At 41.5% G+C, this 12,842-nt stretch overlaps 1 protein-coding gene across 1 annotated transcript in view; it reads left to right on the top strand.

The window, feature by feature from the left end:
* Window positions 1-3,444: 3,444 nt before the first annotated feature.
* The window catches only part of mecom (MDS1 and EVI1 complex locus), a 124,952-nt gene continuing 115,554 nt past the window's right edge, over window positions 3,445-12,842 (top strand). Inside the window, exon 1 of the mRNA XM_085370500.1 lies at window positions 3,445-3,539. Coding sequence (XP_085226626.1) covers window positions 3,503-3,539 — 37 coding nt within the window. The 5' untranslated portion in view covers window positions 3,445-3,502. The remainder of the gene's footprint in view (window positions 3,540-12,842) is intronic.

The raw sequence follows: 12,842 nt of genomic DNA, 5'->3' as shown, positions 1-12,842 counted from the left end.
AATGGTAAAACCATTAAAAAAAACACTGCAATAAATAAAAGGACATCACTTGCATCTTGTAGGCAAGCTAGGATAAATGACTGTGCTGTGCGTTCATATTTACAAATAGAAATGTTGTCTATAATGTCTGTTTTTAAACCCTGCGAGGGACAGCAACGTTTACACTGTATTTAAGGAGTTGTCTTTTTTTTCAGCCTACACATTGTTTTTATTTTAACTGAGGGTATTGCCAAGTGTTTTCCCAGTGAAGATGGATTAATGTCTCCAGCGCAGTATTATTATACTGCCTTAGCGGTTCTTTGTGCTGCTGTTTACTGATTAAACCGATAATTCTCCACACAGGTGCAGCCACACAGGGGCAGCACGCACCGGACAAAATAGTAATTGCCTTTAAGAAAAAAAAAATATATATATATACGTATAATAATAATAATAATAATAATAATAATAATAATAATAATAATAATAATAATAAAGTCAGTACAGTTATACAGGTCTACAGTAGGACACCAAATCTACCAAAATGTGGCCTATTGTTGAAAAAAAAAAGTTTTCCATTAACGATTATCTGTCTGTTTTTAATCATTCTAAACATATTTTGTATTTATATTATTATTCAATGAAAAGAGAAATGTAGTTATTATTATTATTATTATTATTATTATTATTATTATTATTATTAATAATAATAATAATAAATTAAAAGTGAAATAAAATGACACTTATACTGTGTGCCTTGATTTTAATGTCGAAGTTAACATCATCAAATAACGTAAATATCCACATTTTACATCCTTTATTTTGATCGCGCAGACTGGTTTGGTGGGACAACGTGGTGATAAATATCACTGTTGATCACTTGATTGATTAGGCTACGTTGCTTAAAGGTCATGCGGGCCCTGGTAATTTCCTTGCGCCGGAGGCTCCCTTTTCGCTTTTAGTCTCCACAGCCCCTTGTTCAGATCGTGTTATTTTTTAACCCCTCCACAGCTGAACCCGCCGTTGCATTACAGTAAACCTCCCAAACGCTTTCTGTTTCAGGCTAGTTTTCTTCGTTTTACACAATTTGAAATTTAACTTTTTTACATGCGGACTTAACGTTAAGTGCAGATGTGAGGCTGCCTTAGTGCTTGGAATTGGTGTCTGGAGCCCAATTAATGTCTAATAATTACAGCCCACGGGGCTCTCTTTGCGCTACTATCGGGATCAGCGTGTCGTGATAAAATATGTAGTGGGGAAAATGCTCCGAAAGGGGAGAAGAAGACTGAAGAAGAGAAGAGTGAGTTATTGCGGTGAATGAAAACTGTTTCCATTTAGGATAATTGAGCGCCCTGCCTGAAGCTCTCTCTCTCTCTCTCCCTCTCAGTCGGTGTGCGGTGTGTTTTGTGCACGCCCGACGCGCCACCTTCACGGTGTATAGGCGCAACCCACTTAATAGCACCATTTATGTCATTATATAGTAAAGGCAGGGTGAGGTACAACCACAATAAAGTATCAGCATTAACCTCTCAACTCTGCCCTTTAAGTGAACACGGAGCTACATAAATAAAATCAAATAAAAATATAGAATATGTTAATAGAGGCGTGCACAGTGTGTCTGTTGGCGTTGCCAGTTGAGTATAACCGGTGTGTATTTTTACAGTGAGATTCGGTGTGTTTTTGTTTTTTTTTTGCCCCATCAAAAGGGTCCGAAATCAAATCCTTCAGAAGATAAATGTGATCTGCAGAAGCTGAAAGTGTGTACAGAGGTTTTCATCCGCAGTATAATCGGCGTGGACGTATGAACACACTACATTGTCTAAATTTGACCAGTCTGTTATTTCATTCATTCATTCATCCATTCACTCTTTTCTTTTTCGCCAGAAGATATGATGTCACAAGTTCAGCCAGTTTCTGCGCACTTTGGAATCGATAGCTCAAATTAAAACAGCCATTAATGTGCTCATCTGCAAGAGGAGCCATATCTCCTGTGGGTCTAATTAATTGCCAATTACTTTAATTATAATAGGCTCCCACTGCACAGGGATAAACAAGATAAGATATCAGCTCTTGATGTGTGGGTCCGATTTTACTCATTTTATTTGTTGTTACCAAATAAAATGAATTATACCGAGGATCTGCTTTCCTGTGTGTGGTTGGTTTCTGCTGATGACTCTGTTTCAAAATGTTACTCTGTAATGCAATATATGAGATGAAGTGAGTATATTAAGTTGCTTTTTGCCTGGACGGCAATCATAAAAAAATGTGGCCCTTAAAATCCACAGGAGAAAAAGGGGACGTCTGTTCCACCTGCAGAGGTGGGGGGTGTGGAGAAAAGGCTTTTCTTTCTTGACAGAAACCCTCTCCTTCGCAGTTAAATCAAGTAAAAACATCCTTTTGGAACATTCAGCAATTACCACGAGATGAAATTCAACAGAAACTACTCAAAAGAGCATTAATACTAAGCTCTTAACGTATTAGTAATTGTCAGCGGAGTGACACAAAGAATTATAAAAAAGGAGGAAGAAGAAGGAGGAAAAGAAAACGTGGTCACTCTCATATTAAAGCTGTCAGTCGGGTGCCCAAGCGGGTGAGGGAGGGGGAACTTTTTAATTCATTTTCCAGTGCTCGGGATAATGTTCAAAAACACAATTAAAATATATAAAATCTTTAATGACCACACTCAGCATCGGCAATTCAAGTGAGCATTGATTAATGTGAGGTCATTTAAAGAGAAAAGGTGCGCTGTAAGGATTGAGAGTATTGAGAGTAAGGATCGTTATAATTAATGCCCTCGGCACTCCATAGATCCGGGGTGCTGACTGCACTGCAAAAAATAGCTATCCATCTTTTTTTAAAGAAAAAAAAAGCGTGCAGGGCTCAATCTGAAAAACCTTTTTTTAATGTCTTTAAAAAGTACATAAAATCTATTGCATGAGGCAGAGTAACTAAAGTGAACTTGTTGGGAAAGTTTTCAGTCTAATTTTGTAGTGAATCGCCGCTTTATTTTTTAATCCACCAATTTAGGTCTTTGTAAGGAGGGGTTTTGTTTTGTTTTGGGGTTGTTTTTTTTAATCAAAATACATAGGAGCGTAAGTCTTCCATCTAATGAATAGACTTCGATTTAAAAGTTTTGTAAAGTTTTGGGGTTTTAAAAAAAGAAGAAAGAAATAACACACGGCTAAATGTGAAACATCAACTCTTGACATTTTTTGCAGTGTGCCCCGCTTTCTCACTCTGTGGTCGTTTGAAAAACTGACACGAAATGAGATGTCCGCGATTCACTCATCTTGACCAGATCAGGTTAATATCAAAGTGATAAATCGTCCCAAACTTTTTCTGGCACTTGCTGCCGGCAGATTTCTGGCTGTGCGCATGTGCGAAGGTGTCCAGACTGACAATGCTGGAGAGATAGCGCGTTTGGATTGAGAAACCCAGAGAAAAAGGACAGAGAAAAAACAAAAAGGAGGAAAAAAAGATTGACGAAAAAATCCAAACAAACCCACGCCGAGAGACTGGCACCATGAGGTCCAAAGGCAGGGCACGGAAACTGGCCACGAGTAGGTGCAACATCCCTTTCTTTTTTCTCTTGAAACATGCCATCTTATATACCTATAGACTGTCGCTGTTATCACTGCTTCTATTAATAGTTTCTGTTACGATTTCGTTTCCACGAGGAAACCCTCACTTTCACCCGCTTAAAAAGAAGAAAAAAGAGCAAACCGTGATGTTGTCGAGAAGAAAATAATTAAAGTCGAGCAGAAGTAGAGCGTAAACTTTACAGTTGAGGGTGCGATGGAGGAACTTTGTGCAAGGCGTCCGCTCCAGTATTGGAATTGCTCGTTGCATGTAGTGGGCGCTGTAGTGTAACGTGGTGTATTGCGAGTTAAAAAATCCCATGTCCAGTGCATCGGCAGTTGTGTTGCACTCGCTGCACGCTGCTGCTGTGGGCTGCGGGTCACTTCACTTTCCCGGGAGAAACTTGGAAAAACAAGTAAAGCGAAAGTGGAGCGAAACGAGGAGAAAACGGCGATTTAGAGACGCTAAAATGATTCGGGGAGTTTCCTTTCTTTCTTTCTTACTTTTTTTTTAAGTCTTGTTAGTGTGTTTGAGTCTCGCAGTTCATTCCGGAGGTCTTATTAATATATAATTTGTAGCATTTGCTAAATTCTGTGTCACCTGTGAATAAAAGACATTGAGACGTGTATATTTTATATTACTTTCAACGCTACAGTGTTACACTTTACGGACTTTAAAGTTTAGATTCATCACTACAGGATGCAGGCTTCTTACTAATGCAAAATCCATTCAGGATAAAATGATAACTTGAAATATCCACTGATGTTTGATTAAATTAAATGCTACCGTCTTCGTTTATTTGCTTGCTTGAACCTAATTAACTTCATGGAATGAGATGATCATGCTACAATAATTTTCAAAATGTATCTATTTAAATCAAATGCGGTTCTGTGCTGCGTTCGCTCTCTTTTTAGTTGTGACGCTGTTTTTTTGTTTTGTTTTATGTCTAAATGTAAGATGCGTTTGTGCCTTCACCTTGAATTGTAATGCAAACTCTGGCAAGTCACATCCAAGAAGGCTACAGTGCAATGACCGAGGCCTGCAAGATTTCAGGTGTTTACAGAAATGTTCATATTGAGGAGGTTTACTGCGTTTAAAGATCTGCGCCTATGTCGTTGGAGTTCAGCTACTTGCACGGAATAAAACGGTGTAATTGTAATTTGTGAAACGCCCCGGGCAGCTGGTCATTAACGACCAGGCTCCACAGAAGTTTTTTTTTTTTAAGACTGCACGTGGTCAGGTGAAACCGAGTTCTAATGTAATTATTTGTCCGCACAGAAATGCAGCATAATGCTGACAGTCTGATGAAGCTTAATTGACGTATTCTAAATATATAAACTGCTTCACTGACCTTCTGGAGCTTCAGAAAATCCTGTGACTCCTGTGAAGATGGTGCACAGGTTATGTAAACACACAGAACGTCATCGTGCACAGTACAAAAACAGACCTGTGAGTTTTTTGTTGTTATTATTTATGATTTTGTTTAGAAATGCAGAAAACGAGCAGCTGCGCGGAACAACTGCACCAACTTTCTTTGCACACAATTAAAGCTACAATGAAGTTAGAAGGTCAAATTCTTCGTGTGATTATTATTTTCGAGGTAATTTCTAACTGTTAAGTAAGAATGGGGAAATGTTTTGGCCCCCGGAGCAGCGGGCCCGCTCTGGCCAACAGCCAGGTCTGCACAGTGTCAACAGTGAATATTTAAATTCCCAGACCCCTCATAAGGGCTCTGCTGGTAAATGCGTTCAGTGTGTGCCTCCCTCCTTGCAAAACAGTCGTGCATTTCTTTTTTTTTATTTAAGTGCCTGTAATACAGGAGGTGATGGAGAGGTGGTAAACGTGAGAGTGATTGATGGAGGCTGACTGATTAGTCCGCACGTCCAGATGTAATGCGGTGCGCCACAAAAAAACTCCCCAACCACGCTAAGCCAAGGCGTGCAGGCCGCACCCCGCGGTGAAATGTTAGCCACAGAAAGATGGACGGGGCTTTGGTGATCCAAACTAGCTCGGTGTAGGCCTAATTAAAGGTTCACTTAGCATTTTTGAGTCTCGATAAATACCGTTTCGTTATAATGCGTTCGGAGTGCATTACAGTAGCGATTAATCTACCAAGACCAGCCTAGAGTAACCATAGCACGCATCTGAATTCAAGCAAACTAGACAATTAAGTGAATAAAAATATTTGGAAGTTTAACAAGTGCCAGCAGAGCAATCAAATACAACGTGTCTCCCAAGGCAGGCACTATTTGGTATGCCTAATCATTTTCACTTTTACCACAATATTCCGTCAGTCATCACTCAGTCTCCAGAAATGTGGAGCCATAACGCATTTTAGATGGGTTATCGCCCTTTGTGTGTGTGTGTGTGTGTGTGTGTGTGTGTGTGTGTGTGTGTGTGTGTGTGTGTGTGTGTGTGTGTGTGTGTGTGTGTGAATGTGGGAGGGAGGGGTCTCGCTGGGCCTCGCTGTCCGTCAGCGCCTCTCTTCTCGGTCTTGGGAGAAGTGCGTCGTCCTCCCCACATTGTGCAGTGGGCCATGCATCTCGCGTTTGTCTGGCGGAGCTCATTAAAACGGTTAATAGATTGGCCCATTTAAAAGGTGAGAGGGAGCGGGCTGGCGCGAGGAAAGTGAAATAGAGACCCCATTAAACGGCCCTTGTTGTCCCGGAGCGGCGCTCTTTGCCTGCGCTCCGCTTGGTGCCAAAGCTCTGTATACAAATGTCCCATATCGCCTTCAGTAATGGCCTGGGTCAAGAATCATTGGGGCCCTAGGCAGAAGTTACCCCCTTCTGTTGTCCTCCTTAGTTAACTGTTGCTTTGAACTTTTATTTCTGATGTAATAAATAACAGTAGAGCCAAATCCTCATATGGAAATCAGGGCCTACTATCACTTCAAACAAAGACAAATATATATATATATATATATATATATATATATATATATATATATATATATATATATATATATATATATATATATATATAAAAGCAGATTTTAAATGAGCACTGGAAAGATAACTCATTGCATCTGTAACAAGGGAAAACAAGGATTGGCTCACATTGTTGGCAATGTAACATCTTTTAAAACACTTTTGTTGCAGGATGTATCTGAAGGCCTGCATGTATGATTCAGAAATGTCCGACACACTGCTGGTGTTTCTGAGTTTCTGTAATGGCTTTAGATGAATGTTTGTGTGGCACATATGAGAAATGCTTGTTTGAATGAGTCTAAAATGTTTCTGTTAATACATTTAAGGCTACATTCTAATTTATGTGCAACCCTTACAAAAAAGAAAGAAAAAATCCTTGAACAACTACAATATCGTCAGAAAACTGCTGTCAAACCAAGTGTGAAATGTATCCCAGTCCCATAAGTCGAAACACACACTCGTATGTACACAAGCAGCTTGTTTGGGGTGTATTGGTGGAGTTTTGCGGTATTTGCATGTCTGTCTGTGTATTTGTTGGTAGAATATGGGCTGTGGGAGGCAGTTTGACTCTGACCAGGACCTTCTCATCTATCAACGTCCCCATCTGTCTTACATGTCTCCCCCCCCTACCCTTACGACGGGCAAAGCCCTCACCCGCCCACCCTCACCCCTCTTCAGAAAATGGCTTCTTTGGAAGGTCTCTGATGTTAATGAGTCGTCCAGGACTTAGTCTCGCAGCTGTAAACAGAGAGCTGACGAGGTTAGTGGTTTGTTTATACACTGTTGTCACCCACTTGAAGGATGGCCTCTGTCCCAAGCAAGTAGGGAGCTTCCAGGCCTCATCATGAGTCCCCTCTCAGGCCCTGACACAGTGGCCCTGCCCCAGGGGGTTTCACTCCCACTTCTCCAACTGTAGCCCCTGCTTTCTTACATCTCAGACCATCGTGAATAAAAGGAATTTCATAAAGCCGTGTTTGTACGCTGATGGTGGTGTGTGTGTGCATGTGTGTGTGTGTGTGTGGGTGCTGATGCAGCGACCCAGACAGGGCAGTGTGGGAACACCAAGGGATGGATGGAGGGAGGGGGTGTGCAGCACCATGTCAAGCCTGGGAACCACTGTGTGTTTACCACAGGGAAACTGTACCAGTGCAGAACAATGAGTGAGCCTTACCCCTTCTAAATAAAAAAACGCATTTCTGCTTTCTTCTTCCCCCTAAAGGTCATGGAGTTAGAGATAGGGAGTCCACACAAAAGCCTCCAGTCTGTCGTCAGTCTGGTCTGGCCCCGTACGGTGCCAAGACTGAGGTCATTATCAACAGAGCAGTCCCGAGCTAAGCATATTTTTATAGATTGTGTGTGTATGTGTTTGCTTGGGAGCGAGGTGAACATGTGCATGCGCTTATTTGGTCAGGGCTGCGTGCACGAGCGATTCTTTGGCGTGCGTGTATGCGCAAAACAAGAGGCAGCGCGCAGAGTGCACAGAGCGCAGTTGTCAAATGTGAGACGTGCTGCAGTTTCTCTCATCGCAAATTAGTCTGAGATAAATGGCATTTTGCTGCGCTGAAAAGTTTACCCAGACATCAAACTGATTTGTGTGTCGTTATGATGTCCGAAGAGATATAACGTCAACAGACTGCTGATGGTGCACTTCACCCAGGCTATTAATGAGGCGGTGTGAAATTAGCACGCCTCGGCATGCTTGGAGGAGAGATGTTTGTTAGCTAATTAAAGAAACTCAATCATTTTATATGCGCCAATCAATTACCTGGAGCAGGTGGTAGAAACAGAACCCGACACTATGTCCTTATGTCTCACATCAACTAACTACCCTAACTCACTTTACTACATTGTTGAGTGCTTTTATGGCCAGGAAGGCTAAACATTTGATATGACTCTTTGGTAGCTGCCAGTATACATGTGTAGCACTTCGCTGGACTGTTATTAGTTTAAAGGCAGCTGCCCAATCATGTTACATATGTACCTTTTTTGAAGATGTCTGATTAATCATGTTTGACTTTATTCACTTTTCATCTTTAACCCAAACAGGATGTTGCGAGTATAGAACACAGAATTATCAATTTTATTCCAGTAGCCCATATTTTAATGACCCGTATGCTCATTTCGTACATCTCCAAACTTTGTCTTGAGACAGTGATACACTACTTTGTACTGACAGGTGTTCGTGGAATTGCTTATGGACATTGTATTTTAATGGCTGTGCTGCAAGGGTGATAGAGAGAATAGTGCTTACACACTGGAGGGAGCACATAGCTATAAACAGGAATTACCCAACAATCGTTTTGTGAATGTGTTGATAACAGTGTGTTCCAGCACTGCTCGGGGATCTCCCTGGGTGGAGCAGGCTGGCCCAATGGAAGGAACGAGCTCAAGAGTTGTTTCTGATTACCAGGGGACAAAACAGGGCATCAGGTCTTGTGCAGAGACAGGACAGGACAGGACGGACCCGATGTAGTCAGATGTGCGCATGCATGTGTTTGTGTGCTATGTGTATGTGATTCCTGTACACCTTTTATCTGTGCTACAATAAGCCCCCCACCCCCTTCCCACTCTGGACCCTGAGGCTCATTAAGGAGTGACCTCTCACCTTTTCAGGACGGGAGAGATGAGGGGAGGAGATGTGATCAAAGCCGGGCCCTTCCTGATGAAGTTTGGACTGCAACGCAGCCACCTCATTGGATCTGATAGCGGCTGCCTTGGCTGTGTTAAGTGTTGAAATAGTGATGTTAGAGTGGAAGACACGAAGACGAAAAGTCACGAAAAGTTCTGAATTCGCTATTAACTTGTAGCGACATACATTTAAATATGCAACACATTTATTTTTATTTTTTGGGGTACACAGCACCTTAATTTTATACACCAGAAATAAATTCAAACTGTAGGTATTGTTTACTTATTTATTTTTTTGTTTGCTTGTGTGTTCAGGTGAACTAGATTTTTTGGCCAAGTCTCTCACAGATGCTTGTTTTCTTAAACATTAAACACTTCTCAGGTTCTGTCGTTACTGATCTATGCTCCATCCGTGTTCATCTCATCTAGTGCCTTATCTCTGAAAAGGGAAGTCCATGTCCCTGTCCTCAGAGGTCCGTCTTGATGATTTCTCCAGTGTGCATGTGTGCGTCTGTATAAATTGTGCACTTCACGTGTGTGTACCGCTGCTGCTGGTCAGCCAGGGTCACAGCAGAGAAAAGAATGTGACTGTGGAAAAGAATGCTGTGCTGATTAGCGCTGCTTACCTGTAAGTGAACTGGACGTGCCGGCATGTGATGAGACCGAGGAAACAAGGGAACAATAGGACAGTAGAGATTCCTTTCCACGCCACATTCCAGCGATCCAGCAACCCGGGACCCCCGCTTGGAGCTTTGATGAACCCTCCTCGCAGCTTCCTGGGATTGTCGCTCCTCCACAAACACAAAAACACAAAGTGGCCGGTGAGTGGGGCCAGGGAAGAGAGAACACGGCCCTCCTCAGGATGTCCTGTTTTGATTAGCGTTAGCATCCTAAAAGCACCATAGAAATATTTTTCTAACACGGAGAAGAGCTTAGTGGTGACACATCCACTTCTTTCCACGCTGTGACCTCCGAGGTCACATACACTACAATGAGCCAGAAATCAAAGAGGTGTTCCTCACATGGTGATGTGACTGGGAAATCATGTGCGGAAAACAAGGCGATAAAGTGATGGGGAGAGCTTTCACGGTGCGTCAACAGGTGTCAAGAGTTTGTTAGGCCATGGCTTTTACAGTTTTCCAAGCAATAGCTTATAATGTCTGGAATTACTAAGTCAATAAAAGTTGTGTTTCAAGTTGAAAATAAATAAATGTCTAAGTGTGATTAAAGTCACAATTCACTGCCTCTCTAATCCATTTATAACTGCTACGGCATTTTATAAACTGTTAACTTAATATATTATTTACTCGTAATACTTTTAAGAAACACAGTTGTATGATACTAAAGTCATAAAAAATTTAATACCTAAATCAAAATGAGTAAGTGTGGTGTTTTCACATTACTGAAATTCCTAATTAACTTGCAGTACTTTTCTTTAAGCAAGTTCTGCAGTACTGTATTCTAAGCTGTATTCTCTTATGCACAACGTGCTCTTTCAGCAGCCTGTACTACATCTTTTTTGTCTCTTGTGGAATCAGAGAGCAGTGAAGCATTACAGCATGGTCTGTTGTTTTGCTGGTGCTTGAGGGCTTTAGTTTGACAGGAGGGCACCACTTTGTTCACCTCAGTGTCCACAGGCAACCCCTCGGGACCTCGAGGCATGGACGTCTCTGTCAGGGCTGTGGCAAGACTGGGGCGATGGGGGGCCCCTCTGCTCGCTGGGTCAGTGGGCAAGCTAATCGATTTTATCTCCGTTTCACACACCACGCCAAACCCCTACTGGCCTGATATTCACATGTTCACTGTTCAGAGGATTATGGGCCTTCCATCTCCCGTCTATCTTTTTTTCCTCTTTCACTTTCTCTTTTTTTTCCCGTTCTTTGGTGTTTCTTATGTTTCCCATTTGTCTTTCTTCTACTATGTTTTGTCTACTGTCTACCATCATCTCTATTTCCCTCCCCCTTGTTCCAGCTTAGTTCTCTAAGTAGAGAGCATTTTACAGAGGACTTGCAAATTGTGTATCCTCCATTTTCTTGAACATTTTTGATGTGCCAAGGATTCCGTTTTAATCAAGCCCATTAACCTACACCAAAAATAAATACAGTGTAGTATGGCACACATATATTTTCAGGTTTTATTTCTAGTGCATGTCACTCATGAAATCCAAGAAACTCTTTCTTGACCTGTTGATTAAAATACTGTGAGATATCAAATTGTTTGTGAAATACTTTAAAGGGCTCTGAGTGCACCTTGAAAAACAGCGACCTAAGCAGTTGTGAAATCGAACAAGTGTGAAATCACTATACCTTCGTCTAGAGTTGGATTTCATGTTAAAACATGAAGAAACTAAGAAAGAGGGCACTTGGTCAGAGAAGCATAAAAGAACTCAACAGTAACTCACTAGTTATCTTTCTCACCATCACTCATTTTGTGAGGCCTACATGGTGAAATGACCTGAGTAGCAGGATCCACTCTGGAGTAAAACGTATGTATTTGCCACGTAACTCTGAAATGACAGAGAGTATAGGGAAGATGAGTCTCTGGTGTGATATACATAAAGTTAAATCCTCTCAGCAGAAGTTAAAACAATGTCTGTGCATCACCTTGCTACTGCAGTCACTGTAGTAAAGAATGGTATTCACCCATTCATACAAGCACTTTCCTTTATCTAATATTCACAAACATTAATTTTCCAAAGGATGTATCAGAGAGCAACATGGGGTTAGTATCTTGTCCAAGGATATTTGGCATACAAACTGGAAGCAGCCAGTAACTGAACCGCCAACCTTCTGATCAGTAGATGACCCACGCTACTTCCTGAGCTACAGCCACCCCAACATTCCCTAGCAGCAGATATGGGTAGACTGGTCAGAATTAAGTTTAGGTTGTATGATAAATAAAAAAACAAAACTGGCCTCAGAGTGACCTCAGGCTGGGAAAATGGTCCACTTTTCAGTGCACGATGCAATAATAGATTGATAAAAAGGAAGAAAGATGTTTTCACTGTGTCATTAGGTTTGTGATTGGTGAGGAAAAATCTAGTTTTGCATGTTTAAAATGTAATCTTCAATACAAAAAGTGTGCAAGAAGTGGGTCTGAAAACTTCCTGAATTTACTGCAGATTTTTCTTTCCATGCCCCTCTCCATGTTGGCACTTCCCTTGAGGGAGGCTGGTAGCCAGGAGGAGGAGCCCCTGTTTCCTTGGTCATTCCTCTGGATAAGAGTTGGAACAAGGGAATGAAAGCTTTGGGAATGGTCTGGAAACTTCCCATTCATCAGTGTAAGGAGATACTGCGCTGACAGTTAGCAGACGGCCAGCCAAGTACAACACGGGACAGCCGCGTGGGCCTGCAGTGTTCAGCTTAACAGACAAAGTGAGAGAGACCAGACCAAACACCCTACTCATCTCTGTTCAGGGAAATAACATATGTTAACATTTCGGGCGTTTATTCTGATTCTCTTGCTCGGAGTTACTCAAGTGTGAACAGTAGAGTAAGTGAATGATTACGGGTGCAATCATAACTAATTTAGTAATATAGAAGAACGCAGGGCAAGTATAGCGCAGCAGATAAATAATGATTACGTTTACATGGAGAAGAAAGAGGGATGTGGTTAGGTTGAGTTATTTTAAAAATGGACAAATTGTTTTACCTTTCAAGGTTCTCAAAGCATTTAGAGTTATGTACTTAGGTTCTTGTTTCTTTAGCTTCTCTTGCGTAATCTTTC

The sequence above is a fragment of the Diplotaxodon limnothrissa genome, linkage group LG14 (genome assembly GCF_057381915.1).
Source record: "Diplotaxodon limnothrissa isolate DT_005_m linkage group LG14, D_limnothrissa_male_GT1.1, whole genome shotgun sequence".
NCBI lineage: Eukaryota > Metazoa > Chordata > Actinopteri > Cichliformes > Cichlidae > Diplotaxodon > Diplotaxodon limnothrissa.
The sequence above is the reverse complement of the archived record's forward strand: the minus strand, read 5'-3'. Positions and strand labels throughout refer to the sequence as shown.